Here is a 19,574-nt window from a genome sequence, read left to right on the forward strand (position 1 = left end):
AGACACATGTCAGAACTAAAAAAAGTTCTCAAAATCAAATTGTAGTATGCAAGAGTAAAGTCATTTCCTTCTTATGTTTCTGTAGCGGAGACATCCGTCCAGCAGGCGAGCAAGCAGGTGCAGGTGGATCTCCAGGATCTCGGTTATGAGACTTGTGGCCGCAGTGAGAACGAAGCTGAGAGAGAAGACGCGAGCAGTCCAGGTGACAACCAAGTTTCTCTTACACTTTAACAACCAACATTTTTAACCCCCCCCAAAAAAAAACACTCAATAATCTATAATATGTCTCTTCATGTCTCCCTCCTTCAGAGTTTGACGATCTGGAGATGTGCACGTCACTGTCCCATCAACAGGACTATGAGGGCGCGGGCGGCAGCTGGTACTCTGGTAGCAGTAGCAGAGGTGCTTATGAAATGGGGGAAGAGTCGGCGTCACTCCAGCATCTGGTCCAGGATCTCCGCTCGCAACTGACCCGCTGCCACAAGGTGATCCGTGGACTGCAGCTGCGTGTGCGCTCCCTGTCTGCCACCAGCGACTACGCCTCCAGCCTGGAGCGAACGCCGCGCAAGGTACTTTAACATTAACCAGCTATACTGAAGTTTATTTTAGTTTAATGATGATGCCCTTTATAATGTATTTTTGCCTTTTATCCTCACCTTCTAGGTGAACTGGGCCTTTGAGACCTCACTAGCCCCCAGCGGTGTGGAAGAGGACGAAGGCTGGATGTCTGACTCCCAGGGGACTCGCCCAGGGTCCAAGCCCAGCAGGGAACTGCAAGAACTGATGGCACGAGTTGCGTCACTGGAGGCGCAACTGAAGAACTCCAGACTGGAGGGCAAAGGTCAAGCAGAGGAGGGGAAATGTGCCACCTGGCCAGGGTGAGTGGACAGAGACAGAGACAGTAGCAAAAGATAAAGTTAGCTCTTACTGCTGGTCCCTCTATTGTCCATGTGGACCTGAGGCACTGCAGGTAAAAGTCATTTTTTTGATGCATTGGTCAAGTTTGAGATTTTGGGTTCTTTGCTTCTATAACGTCATCTTTCAGAGTAGTTTAAAAAAATATCCAAAATAAACATTTAGTTGTTTATTTTAGTTAATTTCTGTTCTAGGGGTTTCTTCAGAAAGTGTGTGTTTAATCAAATAAAGCCCAATTTGCATATTTGAATATAGCATTTCAGAAAACATGTAATACAAAAAAAAAATATTGTCTTAATGTAAGTAGTTAATTTAAGGTTTCATGATGTTATCTGTTGGTTAAAATTTTTACCCTATTTGCCTGTAAAGTCATATTTTTTGTCTAAAACTGAAAAACAAAATTCTCATATTCTGAGCTAGAAATCTCCACCTCAGTAGCAGTTACATAAACCAAACTTTGTCTGTTCTGGAAATGAGCACTCATTTGATAATGCCTCAATTGCACATTGTTATCATTGCTATACAAAAAATAATGTAAGTAATTGAGTAGGCAAGTTTCATTGTGATGTCTAACAGTTCAATTTTTTTCCCTCTCCTTTTTTTTGTAATTCTCTTTTTTCTCTTTTTATTGGTTATTGGTTTATGTGAACATGTAAAAACAAAATACACAACCAAAAGAACACGAGGACCTTTCAATCATGTAAAAAGGGCAAATAAATAAATAGGCAAATAAATAAATAAACGAAATTAAAAAATGAATTAATACATGAATAAAACAGAATGAACAAATACATAGGTGGGGGGAGAGAAAAAGGGGGATGTGGTAATGAATAAATAAAAACAATAAAATAAAGTTTTACCCTTTTCACCTGTAATGGCTGCCAAAAGACACCTTTATTTAGTCTAGAATCAGCTAACAGATGCACATGAGAAAGGTTACAGCACTCTATTAATACACTGCTTCCCTGTGCCCCCTCACAGGAAGTACAACTCTCTAATCCAGGCACAAGCTCGTGAGCTGTCCCACCTGAGGCAGAGGATGAGGGAGGGTCAAGGAATCTGCCATATCCTCACCCAGCACCTGGGTGATACCACCAAGGTACCGCAAAGCCCTCTGCACAAACTGAATCAATCATTAAACCACATTTTATTACATAATAACCACATGTGATGATAAAATAAACTGTGAGTGTTATTCTCAACACCTTACAGGCCTTTGAGGAGCTGCTGCGAGCCAATGATATTGATTACTACATGGGTCAGAGCTTCAGAGAGCAGCTGGCACAGAACTCTGCGCTGGCACAAAGAGTGGTCGCCAAGATCAGTGGACGTAAGGAAGATCTTTTTATATCATCCATCTCCAGTTCAGTTTTTGTTGTGTCTTATTCTTGTGGTTCACATCGCTGTATTTTTTCAAAACATTTTCTCTCGCCTTTGCTCTGTCCTTCCTGTTTCATTTCCACAGGGGACCATACAGAGAACCATGATGACAAGACAGGCCACGAGCTGCTCGCTCTACGGTGAGTTGGTGTCCTGAACTGCTTTTGGTTATGCCTACTGGATCATTTGACAAACTATCATTTCAAAAAAAAAAAAAAAATCACTTTTAAAACTGTAAAATCTTAAAGGAATACTTCACCCACAGATTAATCATTTGTATAACAGTTTCCCCCCTTTACTCCAAATCGTTTTCTTCACGAATTCAACATAATATGGGGTGAGTAACTGATACACAAAGCCATTTTGCAGGTGAAGTATTCCTTTAACCACTAAACATTTGCAACAACAACACAAGGCATCTGTGATATTTTGATTTGTGGACCAAGCTTGAAGTTATTAGCTCACTCTGCAGAGCACTCTGTCCTCAGTGATTAGTTTGCTTTGTCATGTGATGCTCTGTGGCACACCACATGGCTCCCTGCTGTGCAGAGGAGACAGAAGGTTCCTGTTAATCCACACACAGAGGCCACAGCATGGATCCTTTACCGTTAAGTTGCATTAGCTGAATAGACTTAAAGTGCAGGTGTCCCTGCAGCCGTGCGTAAGAGGCTCAGTGTGACTGTGTGTCAGTCCTTCACTGGTGTCAGTCGTACCGTGCTTAGTGGAAGACTATTCCTGTTGGATCTATTTTGAGGCACTTATTTATGGATTTCTCTTGTTTTGACGTAATCATCTGTAACTGCTGCAATTTCTTTGGAGATTTTTTTTTTAAAAATTACTTTCTGAATACGGATATTATTCAGAAGGTAGAAGTCTCGGTCAAGTGACCAGAATCAGAAGACAGCAAAGTTGTGTTTTTTTGTCTGGATCCTCACAGACAACAGGCTGAAGTGAATCAAAGCTTTAGTCTTTGCTATCTGGACTGGACTGATGGTACGATGGCTCCTCTGTGGAGATCGATGATTTCTAAGGACAGCTCCATATACAGGGACTCTCTGTGGTCTGTTTCTATGGCTCGAGGCCCAGCAAGAGAGATGTCTTTTCTTAGGATGCTGCTGGAGAGAGACAGGGAGTTAATGCTTGGACAACTGAAACAGTAAGGGAAATCACTTCACATATAGGCATATTTATTTTGGGAGCTCCGAAAAAGAAGATGCTGGACAGGCTGACTTCACCACTATATTTAATGATTTATACATTGCAACATAAATGAAATTGATTACATATTACAAACATATATTATGTCTTCTCATGTCCAATCAACAGTCCAAAGATCACACAATCCAAGGTCATGTATGGCAAAAAAAAAAAAAAAATCATCACAATGTGATTATTGATCCTCTTGTGTGCACATGCAGGCTGAGCAAGGAGCTTCAGCAGAAGGATAAAATCATCGAGTCACTCCACACCAAGCTGCAGCAGCGTCCAGAGACCCCGTCCAGCTGCCACGCCCTCTCTGAGACCACCGACCAATCAGACAGAACATCCTTGGTGTCCGACGAGTACAGAACCAATGAAGATTTGGAGCTGTGTTCTGATTTAGACGCCAGAGAATATCAGGAGGAGCACCGGCTGCGGCAGCAGGGACACGGATCAGAACCAGACGGTATTTTTTAAGTTTGTTCATATGTTCACTTCGCCTGTCTGTGAAATGTCTCCTCTATCTTTTCACTTTCCATTCCCCTCCTTTAGTCCGTCCATCTCTCCCTCCTCCTCATGGCTTCCTCAAGTCGTCCAGCAGCTGTCCCAACATGCTTTGCTCAGCCCCTTTGGGTTTGACCAGTCAGTCCTTCAGAGGTATGGGACTCACTGATGACTTGCAAAGTGTCCCAAAATCATGTTTTCTTTTCCTCCTCCTTCATGTTCTGTTTGTGTCACTTCCTGTCCTCCAGCCCTTTTCCGTGAGCCCGTCTCCTACTCCTTCTCTGTCCCCTCTGGCCCTGACGTCTGGGGTAAAGAAGTCATTTCTGACCCCCGGCCCAGGGCCCTGTCTGTGATCGCTGTTCGCCCAGAGCTGGACACGCTGTACAAACAGATGAATGAACAGAACAGGGGTGAGGGGCCAGAGGGTGTGTGTGTGTCATGTGTGAAAATAAGGACGTGAATGTCATAATATCTCCTGTTAACTTGTGAGCTACCGTCTTCCGAGCAGATCAGTTTATTCTGTTTTGATCAGTATTTTCACTCTCTTTCTTTGTGTTTGCAGGCTTTGCAGTTCCCCACGACAAGACTCTGTTCACTCTCTCACCTGGCACCCACAACCAGCACGACCTCTCCAGCTACAGCCAGCTATCCCATCATGCCTTTCAACAGTATCAGCTGGGTGGCATTTCTGAAGGCCACTCGCTGAAGTCCGACTCAGGTCTAGTGACAGGAGGAACTTTGTGGGACATGGACAACATGGTTCAGCAAGTTGGAGGCTTCTCTGGATCATCGGGACACCAGCAAGGAAGCAGCCATGCAGGTGTGACTCTATACTGTCGTCTGTTAGTAATTAACATGAGTTCACACCTCATTTGCTCAGTAATAATAATAATAATAATAATAATAAACTTTATTGATATAGCATCTTTGCTGTACAACAATGGCATTATTAGCACAAATTGCAGCACAACAGACAGAATGAACATAATACAGGCCAAAAAGGTAGTTCAGTATAAGAGAACATTTAAAACAAAGAGTTAAAATCAAAAACTAATTGCTTGAAATCATAATATTATGAGATAACACTAGAAATAATAAAATAAAGTAAGATATTTCTTATGTTATCTCATATTATTTTCATCGTCTTTTATTGCATTTGTTCATTTAGGCTGTCTTTCAGGGTCTGCCTGTTTTATTTTTTGTGTTCCTTTCATTTGCTCTATTCTTTTTGACCTTTTGTGTATTCATTCTGGTCTTGCCTTTATGTCTGACTGTTCCTGCCTTTGCTTTGTCTGTCAAAGCCCTTTGTAAACAAAGGTGCTATATAAATAACTTATTAGTATTATTACTATACATTTTAAAAGAATTGCAGCAGTCTGAAATGTAAAAAGAAGAATTTTAGAAAGTCAGAGCTAGTCAAAGGCTAGAGAGAGCAGATCTGTTTTTGCTTTCTTTTAAAAATATTTAGTGAGCTGGTTTCTATAGGTAAAGTGTTCTATAGCTTTGGGGTGTAACTGACAAAGGCCACATCCCCAGTTTTTTTTTGGTCATTGCTGGGAACCTTCAGTAAATCACTAGCAGATGTTCACAGTGTTTGTAAAGGTAAATAATTGACGAAAGATAGCAATGTAGCTTGGTAGAGAGTTTTAAATGAGCTGAAGTCTCTCTGTAGGACACTTGACACAGAAGAGTCAAATGATTATTACAATATAAATGTTACACTGTTTATCTCTAGGAGAAAATTTGATAGAGGAGCACCTGCGGGAGGTGAGGTGTCTCCGTCAGCGTCTGGAGGAGTCCATTCGGACCAACGAGAGGCTCCGACAGCAGCTGGAAGAGAGACTGGCTTCGACTGGGCGCGATGGAGGTATTGTAGCCCTCACTCTAACATTTCTTTCTCTTTCTGTAAGAAAAAAAACATAATATAACAGGTTCAGGGTTTTTTTTGTCCAGGGGCACCAACAAACATCTACATTCAAGGACTGGACACAGTCACTCAACTGTCCAATGAGATCAGAGTCCTGAAGGAGGAAAACTTGGGTCTACAGTCACGCCTGCAGGCCAGCACAGGTACTTCATCTGACAAGTCAAATACTTTTGCAACTGTGTGAGATTTTCACCGTACAATAATCACAGTTTCATATTACCAAGGTATTACAGAATTATTGTTATTATCTGTAACAATGGCCCTTAAACAGATGGTTTTTCATTTCGTTTAACATTTTTTTTGCCATATTTGAAACTTGAAGCCTTGTTTTAATGGAATTATAAAAAAAATAAAAAGTCTCCCTTTTGAAAAGAAATAAAGGTGAGATTATCTATCCATTTACATTCTGTTAAATACTGTGCATAAGCAAATGAACATGGTATGGTGTCATTTTTCATATCACAGCATACCTTGAAACCAGTACACAACTGCAACCCTAAAGCTAAATGAGGTTTAAATGACTGTCTTCCGAAATATATGCATGTTAACCCATTTGAGCTCTCCTCTCTCCTCAGACACGTGTGAGGAGGTGGTGCAGTTGCGGGAGGCGGTTTTCACAGCACGCGCCCGCCTGAAACAAGCAGAGCTGGAGGCCGAGCAGTGGAAGGAGGAGCTGAGACGACTTCAGGCTCACAGTCAGGAGCAGGGACAGCAAATACACATATTGAGACAAGAACGGCAGAACAGTCAGGAGAAAACCAACAGGTTGGATTGTGTATATATTTACAGATTGATTCTTAGAGTTACAGTTCCTGTCTGTGTGCATATATATATATATATATATATATATATATATATATATATATATATATATATATATATATATATATATATATATATATGTTCTCTGAGTGTTATGTGCTGTGATGTGTCCTCAGGCTCCAGCATGAAGTGTCTCTGCTGCAGCAGCAGCTCTGTGAGAGCAGAGATCTCATCCACTCCCTGCAGAGCGAACTACAGGTGTACGACCGAGTGTGTTCCAACACAAACGCCAACAAAGGTCAGTCTGTTCAATGCTCTCTAGCTGTGCTGAATGTACTGCCTCTTTAAATCAAATACTTTGGTGCCATCTGGTGATAGTATCAGGAAAGGCAATGTTGTAGACCGGGAACACAGAGGAATTTCCCTGTGATTGTTTCATTTTAGTTACACCATCAGAACATTTTCTACTTAAAACATCTACACAAGTTTTTTTTTCCTTCAAAATTGTCCTTGCAGATTTCTGTAAGATAGTACTCGTAAAACCCAGGAAAGTTTCACAAATGATTGGAAGCTGTGTGCAAACGCTGTACAACAAATATGATCCAAATCCACCAGAAGGGGGCACTATAAATAAAAGTCAACTTTCAAAAGTCTCAACTCCTTGCTGTAAATCTAATTCACATAAAACTTGGTACTGACATCCATATTTATGCACTCTATAAAGTTGCCTCCAGAATCACTTAAGTCTGCCTGATTAGTTTTTTTACCCAAAACGTTTTTCTGACATCTCCTCCAAAACCATAGATCTAATTTGTTCTAGATTTTCTGTTGATCATTAATGGACCAAGTTCATCAAAATTAGTATAAAGCTTGTTGATAGCTCATTATATTTTAAAGATAATGACAAATGAACTTTAAAGGGTACATGGATCTTAAATTATATTGGAGCAATCATCACAAAACTTGTTTGAAATGTCCACATAAGTAGCTGAAAAAATACTCTGAAAGTTTCATGGAAATAGATCCCAAGGGGGCACTCCAAATCCAAAGAAAATGGTAACATAACTTAAATCAGATTACAAATCAGAAATTGTTTGTGCAATGTTTCAAACAGTTTCAAACATGTGCATGGGCCAGTTGCTGAATTTGGCCATATGACAGTTTGGTCAAACATCATCAAACTCTGTTGAAATATGTGCCCACAGTGTTTTCAAAGTTTACCAGTAGAGGGCCACAGTGTTGCCAAAGACACAGCACAGATTTGGTTGTAAATGGATGAGCATCTGTTAATTTGTCATAAAAACTGTTATTAGTCTTTAATGTAAGTGTCAGAAACTGATATTTATGTCTTATGATATTAACAGCAATTTTCAACTTTTAATGGTCCATGTTGGCTTGAACCCCAGAATCACCTCTTGCAGGTATATTTGTATCGTTGAGCCAGGATGAGATCCTCCTAACCCCAACAGAGCACCAAAGCAGACGCATGTCCAGTCCGACTCTCCAGTGATTGTGTGTTTTGTCTTTAGGCTACCTGTGTGAGCTCCCAGGTCTCCCGGTGGAGCTGGGAGAGCTGCTGGGGGAGGTGAGGAGTCTGCGAGCCCAGCTGCAACACAGCGTCCAGGAGAACAGCGCCCTCAAACAACTGGAGCTCCACAAGCAGCTGGAGCAGAAGCTGGGCGTCGGCTCTCCTCGGACCCCCTCCCTCTCCGCTCTGTCTGCCAGCCCTCAGAGAGAGAACTTCTACAGGCGACAGCTGCTGCACGGTGAGACACCAGCTTCTAGATATGTCGCCAACATTAACAGCAAAAAATGTTTGTGAGGCTCAGTGTGCTGTGGAGTGGTTTGCTGTGTGTCCAAGCCTGGTGTGTGTTTCTGTGTGCTCCACAGACCCAGCTCCGTCTCCACCAGTCAGGGACATTGGTCTGTTTAACTGTGGATCTCCTGGTCCTCCCTACTCAGACCTGGACGACAGCCATAGCACTGCCAATGGTGTGACTTTAACTGCACTGCATGATTGTTACGTAATCTGTCTTTAACTTGTGGACTGAGTGTTGAGAGGTTGTATTGTATCTCTGTAACAGTAACATTTTTTTATTTTAACTTTGCCCGACAGAATATTGTTTCAACCAGTTCTGAACTTTTTGCAATACATGAAATGAAACCAAAACACTCTGAAACACATTCTCGCTGTTTTACCCCCAACAGACCCTCTTGACCCTCACTCTGAGCTGGAGGGGGAAGCCCCTGATGGATCATTTGCGAACCGTAATGGCCGTCACGCCATTGGTCACGTGGATGATTTCAGCGCTCTTCAGCAGCAAGTCCTAGAAGGACGGAGCCTTGTCCAGCGCATGGATACGACCCTGCAGGCCTGCCTCGGCCCACCACTGCTGGAGGGCAACCAGAAGCAGAGCAGTGAGCTGGTGAGAGCCAAAACACCAAAAGAAATTGTTTTAACAAAAAAATAATGACACCAAGAATTAAGGCAGAGCACAAGTATCTAACTGAGCCCTGTATGCAGGTCCTGGACTACGGATGTGTGAAGAGTCTGCTTTCCAACACCAAGACTCTGAGGCAGATCCTGGAGGAAGCGATGTCTCTGCTGAAGATGTTCTGGAGAGCAGCTCTGCCCAGCACCGATCCCTCCATCCAGAACTTTAAGAAGGTTTGGGACACATTTCCATTTTTTATGACAGATCTAGCAATATAATACGTATCATTATACAGGAGTTATGATTCAAAATGTTTCTATCCAATTTTAGAAAAATTCGCACAGTATAGCGAGCACACCACCATAATGCATTAAAAAAGAAGCTTAAATGTTTTACACAATCAAAACAGTTTGATCTGTATTTGTATTTTTTCACAGTGGCTGCAACTTCATTTTTTTTGTCTAATCTGAGCAAAGGAATTATTACTTGCCGATATCATAAAAAAAACAACATGGAAATAATAGTGTTTGCAGGATTCTCTAGGTAAATAAATTAAAAATTGATTGTGTTTTGAAAATAGATATAGTATCATTAAACATAATATAGTGATACTCAAGTGAATCTGACACCCCAAGGAGATATGATGTATTTGTTTTATTGTCAACAATCCCCATGAAAGGACCAAAATCAACGATGCATTAGTCTCAGTATATTCCCCAGCATGCCTGTGGCCCTCAGCCACAAACCTGTTTGTTCTCGGTAAGGAAGTAAATATTTTAAACATGTCAGAAATATATAATTCAATTTTCAAGAAAGGTGAAATAGTTTCCTAAAACAGCTGGGCATTGTGTTTTTTCCCAAAGGTAATTGAGAAAAAATGTAAATAGTGTGTTTATTTGGCAACATTTCCTGCTGTGTGTGTGTGTGTGTGTGTGTGTAGGAGCAGTGTATGCAGGAGGAGATCTTGTCCCTGAAACTGCGTGTGTCAGAGCAGGAAGAGGTTCTCAAGGGGACGATTCAAAGACTGAGGAGCACCAGCCGCACCAAGGAGAACATGGAGCACTTCATAGTCAACCAGTGTGAGTGTTTCTGTGCATTTTTGTGTGTGTGTGTGTGTGTGTGTGTGTGTGTGTGTGTGTGTGTGTGTGTGTGTGAAAGAGAGCAAGACATCATGAGGAAGACTTGATGCAAAGCAGTGAGTCTCAGGCGCACAGACAAATTTCAAGGTCAATAAAATACCAAAGAGACTGAGCAGTGCTTGCACTGGCCGGGGCACAGCAGCAAGAAGAGTGTGGGAGGAAAGAAATTTAGGAAGGGCAAGCGTAAAACAAATCCTAATATGGTAAGAGTAAAGGAAGTGAGAGAGGCAGATAGTCAGCAGATAACTTGCCCCTTCTTGGAAGTGTGGTGACATTCCAGGTAAGGGATTGCACAGAAACAATAAACAAGGCCATTCATCATCTTGTATCCAGGTCCAAATGCACAAAAACATGAAAGAAAATTTGGATTTGGACTTGGATGTGCAGTATCATGTGTGCGTTTTGTGCAGTTTTTTGCTCACAATATAATTTTTGTCTGTTTTTTTGCAGTGTCAAGGACTCGTGATGTGCTGAAGAAAGCGAGGACAAATTTAGAGGTAAGCAAAAACCACAGACCCTCACTTATCCAGGATATCATACACAATGCAGGTTATCAGTGTGCGTAGTATGCGTTCTCCACAGTATGATGTGTATCAGTACTGTACGTTGTGTTGTCCCTGATGTCTTTATGATGTAAAATCATCACTTTTGGCTTTCCTGCCTCACCTGTTCCTTCGTCCTGCATTTGTCTCTCCTCTCCTCCTTTAAACAGAAGAATGAGCTGAGACTTTCCTCTCTAAGCTCCTCCTCCTCTTCCTCTCCTTACGCTGGTAATTGTTTGACATCTCGTGATCTTGCAAACAGGTGGATGTTGTCCCAGATGCTGTTTCAGTAACCTGACTATAATATTTTAGGCCCTCTGATTAAACTTTGGCTGTAAGCGTAAATGTGAGGGTGACTCTGTGGTCTGGGGCAGCTTTTACCTCCGTGTGGATTTGCTTTTTCTAACCATGCTGACATCACTGCTCTACCATCCCGTCACAGCGAACTGCATCCTGTTTTAACTGACATTCTACGACTTTATTTTTAACTTTATTTTTTGAGAATTGTCCCTTTAGGTCCACTCCTCTTACATTCTCTCTTACAGTAAGTAGCTTTTATATACCATTAGAAAAATAAATAAATACAGAAAAAGAAGGGAAAGAACAGAAAACTATTATTAATATCATAATTAATAATCATAATCATAATTGATCTAATAATTATTAATTATCTGTTAAATTAATTTCAATTTACAATTTTTTGGCTAACACCCCCTTTACCCTCATACTTTATATAAGTTGTTGCATTTCTTTTACTTGTTATGCTAGGTCCCTCCACCTCTCTGTAGTTGGACTTAATGTTGAAAGCCAGGTTTTTGTTAGCTGTTATCTTTAATATCAGTTATACAAATATCCAAGTTAATCACACGTCTAATTTCTCTGCTGATCTTTTGCAGATATACTTTTACAACAGGACAGTTCCAGAAAATATGACTGTGACTTTTTATGATGTTTATGCTTTACTGGAGTGTTTATTCGAGTGAAATAAAACATGGGAGGTTTTCCTGTGTAGAAAACAAGCTGATCACACCAAAACAATCTAGATTAATAAATAGCACTCCAGGTAAGAGGAAATAAATGTCTCTTGGTCCTTTTAAAATCCCATTACAACCACTCAGCTTTTGTAAATAACTGTATTTATAAGTAAGAGGTCAAAAGTTGCAAACACTCCCATTTACTAATCCACCACTACACTTAAGTGTTGTTTACTTGTGCTTGTCCCCTGTATTAACGTGCCATTTATTCTTAGTTTTTGAGCCCTCTACACACACAGTTAGTACCAAAATAACCGTACGCTGCATAGTTTCCATTCTGTGTGTATGCTGTCACAGTATCACTTAAGGATGTACACACAAAAACATGTGTGTGACAGCTTTTACTTTAAACTACTACTTAAGGATTTACTGCTGCCCTTCAATTTTAGGATTGAGAGGAGTCATACACACCATCAGCCACACAGCATACAGGAAAAACACAGCAAGTGTGTGTGTGTGTGTGTGTGTGTGTGTGTGTGTGTGTGTGTGTGTGTGTGTGTGTGTGTGTGTGTGTGTGTGTGTGTGTGTTGTGAGATTCAGAGGTTTCCAGTAACAGTGTTGCTTATTCTTGAATCACTCATTCTCAGCTTCTCATCTGCAAGCGGTTGTATTTTGGGAATGTTATTTCAACTAACTTTACACGCAACAAACTTCTTGCTGTGGCGTTCCTTGTTTCTAAAGGAAGAGTTTGACATTTAGGCAAATACACTTATTCTCTTTTTTGTCGAGAGTTAGATGATGCAATTAACACCAAAATCATATTTGTACTCTAAGCTTAAGCTACTGCCAGGAGACAGTTGGACTTGTCAGGGTTAACCCTGACTGTCTCCACATGTTCCTCATGTTTCCACAGTCTCCACTGTCTCCTGGCTCTAGCTTTATATTATTTTCGATCATCTCATCTAACTCGCAGCAAGAAAGCAAATAAGCAAATTTTCCAAAATGCTTGAATATTCCTTTAACATTTCACCTCGCCAGCAGTTTGTCAGTTTTATCAGCCTGCAGAAAGATAGTTGAATACTAACTTAGATCTTAATTTCCCTCTTTCCCAGCTGAGGACCCAGGAGGAGCTGACAGAGAGCGGCCTGCTGATCGCAGTTTCCTGAAGACCAGCGGTGCCTCCGGAGCCGCAGCCAATCAACGTCCAGCAGCGAGAAAGCGCAACAGCCAATGCCTGCTTTAGACTTTTAAAGAACCAGCCTCAACGCCACCACCTCTGACCTCTAACCTCTATGCTGAAACAGCCAAGACCCACCCTCACCCTCCTCCTCCTCCTCCCAGACCCCGACACCAGCCTTTCTCCTCCCACCCAAACCTCCCTCAGCCTCCATCCAGCCATGAGAGTGCTTCCACCCTCCCTCCTCCAGGCAATATGTGCGCAGTATAATCCGCACCTTGAGCCTTATCAAACTCCCTGCACCCCCTCGCCAATTTTATGACACTCTCCCGCCACATGTATTATTGTCTTTGAGTGATACAGTCGGCAGTTTGCCTCGTCGTGTGTGTGACAGAAGAAGGTGTTTGAAATGTGCCTCTGGTGGTTTCAGTGACGTGCGTCCTACTGACGGAGCTGGCTCAAGATGCTCCTAGACACTGATCTCAGACCAGGTGTGTGTGCTCAATCTGGCTTCAGTGAAGGCATTTGCATTTCAGGGGTTGTATTACAGAAGCTTTTAATTGTACCTGATTTAGACATTTTCAGCAGGATTTTTAAAAAATAACTTGCATGCTGAAATCAAAAGTTTCTGTAATAAACCTCTGGGTCTGTATCTACGAGCATCGTTTCATGAGAGCCAGGCAGCCTGTGGACGAAATAGATGTTCATGCATGTTTAATCGTGGCTTGAGAGAGGAATTCTGCACACATGTACACGCGTACACATATCTGTACGTGTGATCGAAATCGGCTCACTCAAAGACAACTTTGACTGCCACAGAAATGCAAGTTTACTTCTCGTGGCACTTTTACGAACGAGGACGTTTTTTTGTTTGCAAATGCAATGCAAAGAACAATGACACCCACGACGTATCACTACACACAGTGGAGGAATGTAGAGGAGGTCAGCGATCACTGCTGAGTAGTCGTGTACTAGCTGTTATCTGTATTTGTGGAGGAAGCTTATGAATGCTCTGTCAGCCATCACCCAAGAGTTATGAATGGCAGAACAAAAGCCGGAGAAAGGTTCCATTTTAGTCACAAGGCTCCTCTTTTAGGGATCTTAACGATGCTTTTTTGGCCAAAAAAAAGGAGGTATGCCGAAGGCTTCGAACAATCTGGTTAGTTGTGACTTCTGTGTGCTAGAGGAGTGGTTCCCAGCCTTTTTTAAATCAAGGATCCCTAAATTGATACACATTTGGTCACCGCCTATCATTTACCATGATTTCACCTCACGGACCTAAACAAAACATTGTCATACTTCAACGTATATTAGAGCTTTGTTTCGTCTACATTACAGACACACACAAAAAAATCCATGACTTTTCGAAACTCTTTCCACTCGAGTGTGGAAAGAGGAAAATTTACGGACTGAAGTTATGTTACACAATTAGGGGTACCACACATGTGCAGTAAAATGTGGTCTGCAGTTGCCGGGCAACGATTTAATTGCACATGTGCTATACCTCAACTGTGTAATGTAATTTAAAAACTGTGACTTCTCCTCTTTCCACCCTCCGTGCCATAACTTAAAATGATTTTTACTTATTTCAGGCCTGGTAAGTGTGGTTATGAAATTCCATGACTTTTCCAAGTTTCCCATAACTGTGGGAGCCCCAAATTCTGGTGACCCCCTAGAACTCCCACAAGGACCCTGGGGTTTCCCAAACCTCGGTTTGAGAACCACTGTACTAATATATATAAAAACAACCAAAAGTAAGAGGTGAAAGTGCTGAAATGGAACCGGGCTAAACACGCGTATTCACGCTCCTCTGTAGGAGTTCTCATACGAGCATGTGCAATAATGATGTTGTTTCTTGAATGATCATGCTGCACCGGGTTATTATTGTTTCTTTGCTTGACACTGGAATATTAGTCACACTCATTAATAACGTTAGGACACGGTCAGATTGTACTTTTTACCAGAGTGTTGATGCATGACAGAGATTGTAAAATCTAAGCTACGGAACAGGGGATTACCAATACTTGCCAAAGTTTGAACTTTCTTTACTTCACTTTGACTTGCCTTATCCATGCGAATGACAAACCCGGGTCGGATCAGACCGCAGGGATACCGAGGTGTCTTTTTATATTAGGGCCTCCAGAACCACAGAGACGGTAACCGTTAGACAGTTGGTGCAGTATATTTGGAATTGTGCGATGGAAATGAGCTCCTTTTTTTGGACCAAAACCCAACAGAGTGGATTTTTTTTCCCCATGTGGCCATATGCTATTGTCTTTGTGTTATTTCTCTTGGTTCAGGCCGTCTTAGCATTCCCATGGCAATGGCAATATAGGTTATCAAGTTCTAATAGATGACGCAAACTTTGGCAGGCTACTGGTAGGATCGTTGTTCTTTAATTCACTTGCTTCTAACAGTCCAAATTTAGTTTGATGTGTTTTATCGCTGTACATTTGCCATTTTATGCTGTAAATATCCAGCTTTTTCTTTATGAACTTTTGTGTGGGAGAGTGTGTGTGTGTGTGTGTGTGTGTGTGTGTGTGTGTGTGTGTTTGTGGAAAAAAAAAAGACATCCAACATTTGCTTTTTGCAAAGTTGATTTTCTGGGTAGCTGTGCAATAGCTTCACATGTTTTATTTTGATGTTAAACATCATTGTATTACGCGTATGTCTGCTGCGTTCACTTCCTGCAGTGTATGATTTATATGCAGTGTGTGTTAGAGGATTACGTCACTTTGAATCAATTAGCCACATAGAAATCACAAACTATGCCTTCATGATATCTACTTCACTGATCACAGTATCGTCCACCTATAACAAAGCTCTGATTGATGTTGCTTCGCTTGCCTTTAAATTTAGCTTGAGAGCGTCTTGGGTTTGCTCTCAGTGGTAGAAATGGCCTTGAACCTACGCTCGTCTACCTGAGATCTGCCAAATTAGGTTTTGTCTGCGCTCCCGTCTTCAGAAAAAAGACAAATGTTGCCAAGAATTTAAATAGAGGTAAAAAGTTTGATATTTCCTTTTGAAATTTATGAAGGGAAAGTTTTGATGAATTGTCTACTGTAATTAAAGAAGCCAATGACTGGAAAGATTGTGAAACGTTGGATCCACAAAGCACCTTGTTAGAGCGTAAACAAAGCCTTTTTGCTCTTTGATATTAAGAAGGGAATCAAACGGCAGTTTGAACAATGTATCGTTGGTCCTGAGTTGCGTATGTATATACTGCTATTTGACTGGTGAAGCTTTTATGTGATTGGAAAGCAGCTTTTTCTGAGTTTGTGCATAATGAACTAGGAAGCCGATACAGGACTCATATGGATCCTGTCTCTGATGACAGTTAACAGTTTGCTGTGTTGGCAAAAGTATTATCAATGAACGATTTTGGGAAAGAATGAATAAAATACTCAAAAAGCTTTTGTGCTTTACTTTTGTTCAGTTTTGGTTCTGGTTTGTTTTATATCTGGATCCTGATGAGCTTCTGTCTGTGCTGTTGCTGGAAGATAATAGTTAGTACCTTGGTTTAATAACAGCGTTCTCCCTGTTTGCAGAAACAGATGACACGACCACAACAGAAGCTCAGCATTACATTACTGTGGAAAGGGACTGACAATTTAAAGAATTTTAGGCACTTAAAAAACCTACCTAAAAAAAAATCAACATCGAATGAGTCGATGAATATTTTAGTTTTTGTGTCTGGACAATTACATGACCCTAATGGGATTATTCAGACACATTACCCAAAAACAGGCCAAAAATGTATGTTTGTTACCCACCATCATCCAACAGTACATGAATATGATCCAGACAGGATTTTATTAGGCAAAAAAAAAGACATAAACCTCCTGCATCGGGAGATCTCCCACAACAAACTTAATATCAGTCTAAGTAGATGCTATATTAGAGTGTTTTCACCACTTTGTCCAGCCCTCACACAACCCTTTCATTTGGCGCTACATTTTCTCAACTATATAGTGGTGGTTCTGGCAATTTTGGTGCCCTGTGCAAGCTTTCCCCCTGTGATGCCTCACTTTTTTTTCTGGCCATAATTTAATTCACCTACTGCAGTGTTTCCCAGACCTCTCCTTGGGTGCCACTTGTTCTTCATGTTTTAGCAGCACAGCTGATTCAAATGGTCAGCTCGTTATAAACTCCTGAAGCAGCTTGATGACACTGATCATTTCATCCATCTGTGTTGCAGCAGGGAGAGATCTAAAACATGCAGAACAAGTTGTACTCGAGGAGATTTACAAGAAAATACAAAAACTATGAGAAAATGACAATGGCGACAAAAAGCCGCTCATTGTAGAGACAAAAGGAAACCTTTATTAACCAGTATAAAGAAGAGGAACTTTGCAGAGGGAGTCTGAATGAACTGAAAAACAGACGGAGGGGAAACTGCAGACTGCAAATGCATGATCATGGACACAGAGAGCTTCTGCTGCCTGAACTTTGTTACAACACAACTCCAGGATTTTTCTAAATCAAAGGATGCCGGCACTTCACACTTGCTCTCTGGTTGGTGAGTTGTTTCATTTGTTTGTAGGCATTTAACGTAATTTTACGTGATGGTACTACACTGAAGTTATCTTCTGATTTGAAGCTTCCAATTGAGCAATTTAGGTGGAGAGTTAAGAGAAACCTAATTTGCAATGCTTAATGACTGATTCTCTGCTTTTTGCACCTCCTGCTGTGGTGAAAGCATGTAAGATGCTTTAAATTAAGTCTCAACTTTGTCTGAAACCCACTTTCTTAAATTTTGGAAATCTTTATTCTATTTATGACAATACAAAAAAGGGAGATTTCACAGCTTTCTTTCACATGTGGACCACACTGAACTAGGTGCAGGTCAAAAACTACTATAATTAGATGGTTCAAATCTGGACTACGTTATCCTAGAGAGGCTAAAAATTATTTAAAATATAGTTTCGTATTTGTGAAATCTTAATTCTATTTGTGAAAATGCACATAAGTAAATAAATAAATAAACTAGAGATTTCACAGCGTTTTTCACATATAGACCACATCATTAAACCGGGTCTCTCGTAAAAACAACCATACTTGGTGAAATCTGAGCTAGATTATCCCAGAGGTTTAAGATTATTTAAAATATATTTTCAGATTTGTGAAACCTCAAGGCTCATGTTGGTATATTGTTTGGGTACAGCAGTGCTCACTCGCAGTTTGTGTCCCTGTTGTTTTTTTCGTTAGTGGTTATATGAGAGAAGTTAGCTGCAAACTGAGTTGTCTCAGTCTTGCAGGTGAAGTGTTGATGTTTATGTTCAGTGTAACTGCCCACAGCAGTTTCCATTCCTTTGTTTGAACAGCCCGAAAAACACAAGCATGTGAAATCTTTAGAAAAGTAAAGTTTTGTTTCAGTCTGATGGTGCAACAACACTTTTGGGCATAAACAGCATAATACCTTGCACTTCTACGTAAGAATAGGAAAAATGAACCAGAGGAAAAGGCCGTGTGACAGCAAGGTAAATCGTTGAAACAACTCTAAATATAGCATCCACTCAGACTTATATGGATTCTCTTAGGTAGGCCTATTTTTAAGTGGCTAAAATATTTTTTGCTGTCAACCCAGTCCACAGCAATAATGCTGAACTTTAGGGTGCAAATCCCATCTGTTTCTGCAAAACAGAGCCTGCCAACTGCCAGCTACTGTATATTATTTCTACACTGACTATAGATCTCATACAGCCCCATTTCAAAAATCCCAAACTATCACTTCAAAGAGTAAGTTCATTAGTCTTCAGCATGGCCCCTATTTTCCCACGTTTTTGTGTCTAAGTGACTGATGGAGACAACAGTTTTTGAAATTAGTCTAGTATTGATCAAGAGCACTGCAGCCAGCAAGAAGAAAAAATGTGGCAAGTAATCACTCGGGGCTTGTTTGCATCGTCAATTTACTAAAAGTGCTTATTCCTGTCAATATCTCTTGAATGGATCACTGAAGAGACAGGCCTTTTTGTTAAAGAGTAAGATCCTTTTTCTTTAACCAGAAAATGCCCTGAAAATGCAACTGCCAAACTCACCAGACTCCATATCCATAAAGAGTAATTTTGTCAGTGTAAAACACACTTTATTCAAAGTCGACGAACAAAAGTAATGAATAAAAATCCTCCTGGTTTCACCTTTCAACTGTCCCAGCAATTACAAACTCTAATTTAGTTAAAAAAAAACTTTATTTACCAAGTTAGATGTGAAAATATTCTGGCACAAGTCATGCTAAAATTATATGTATATTTAAAGGGAGTGTGGTGGGTTTTGGGATCGCAATATTGAGGCTGTCTCTGGTTATACAAAGAGGTCTGTCTCTGAAGGGATCTGTTCCATAATGTTATCAGATACCTCGAGTAACAGTCTGAGCCTGTCAGTGACAAGGACATCACTTTTAGTGGATGTATACATTGACAATACCAACATGCCCCAAGTGGTTACATTGCAGCCTGTTTCACTGCTGCAAGCAGCAGCTGTATTGCTTAGTACTAGACCAATTTAAAATGGTTTTCTTCATTAATCACTTAAGACAAAAATATGGAAAAATAGGGTCCTGGTCAAAAAACATAGGACATACAGGAAAAAACATAGGAAAAAAAAGACAGACAGAAAGGAA

At 40.8% G+C, this 19,574-nt stretch overlaps 1 protein-coding gene across 5 annotated transcripts in view; it reads left to right on the forward strand.

Moving 5' to 3' along the window:
* Nucleotides 1-15,506, forward strand: part of LOC121951508 (myomegalin-like) — a 58,291-nt gene extending 42,785 nt beyond the window's left edge. For 2 of the 5 annotated variants that reach the window (XM_042497861.2, XM_042497857.2), the window contains 22 exons: nt 86-202; nt 310-569; nt 664-878; nt 1,897-2,014; nt 2,128-2,245; nt 2,381-2,435; nt 3,714-3,961; nt 4,048-4,152; nt 4,248-4,409; nt 4,562-4,819; nt 5,735-5,866; nt 5,953-6,069; nt 6,502-6,691; nt 6,865-6,986; nt 8,218-8,454; nt 8,579-8,680; nt 8,897-9,114; nt 9,213-9,356; nt 10,064-10,202; nt 10,713-10,759; nt 10,975-11,032; nt 12,891-15,506. In XM_042497861.2, the coding sequence (XP_042353795.2) occupies nt 86-202; nt 310-569; nt 664-878; nt 1,897-2,014; nt 2,128-2,245; nt 2,381-2,435; nt 3,714-3,961; nt 4,048-4,152; nt 4,248-4,409; nt 4,562-4,819; nt 5,735-5,866; nt 5,953-6,069; nt 6,502-6,691; nt 6,865-6,986; nt 8,218-8,454; nt 8,579-8,680; nt 8,897-9,114; nt 9,213-9,356; nt 10,064-10,202; nt 10,713-10,759; nt 10,975-11,032; nt 12,891-13,021 (3,293 nt within the window). In that variant the 3' untranslated portion in view covers nt 13,022-15,506. The remainder of the gene's footprint in view (nt 1-85; nt 203-309; nt 570-663; nt 879-1,896; nt 2,015-2,127; nt 2,246-2,380; nt 2,436-3,713; nt 3,962-4,047; nt 4,153-4,247; nt 4,410-4,561; nt 4,820-5,734; nt 5,867-5,952; nt 6,070-6,501; nt 6,692-6,864; nt 6,987-8,217; nt 8,455-8,578; nt 8,681-8,896; nt 9,115-9,212; nt 9,357-10,063; nt 10,203-10,712; nt 10,760-10,974; nt 11,033-12,890) is intronic. The other 3 variants (XM_042497859.2, XM_042497858.2, XM_042497860.2) reach the window with 3 other exon arrangements.
* Nucleotides 15,507-19,574: the final 4,068 nt, after the last annotated feature.

Source organism: Plectropomus leopardus, chromosome 12, assembly GCF_026936395.1.
Source record: "Plectropomus leopardus strain MGB_pleo_1.0 chromosome 12, ASM2693639v1, whole genome shotgun sequence".
NCBI lineage: Eukaryota > Metazoa > Chordata > Actinopteri > Perciformes > Serranidae > Plectropomus > Plectropomus leopardus.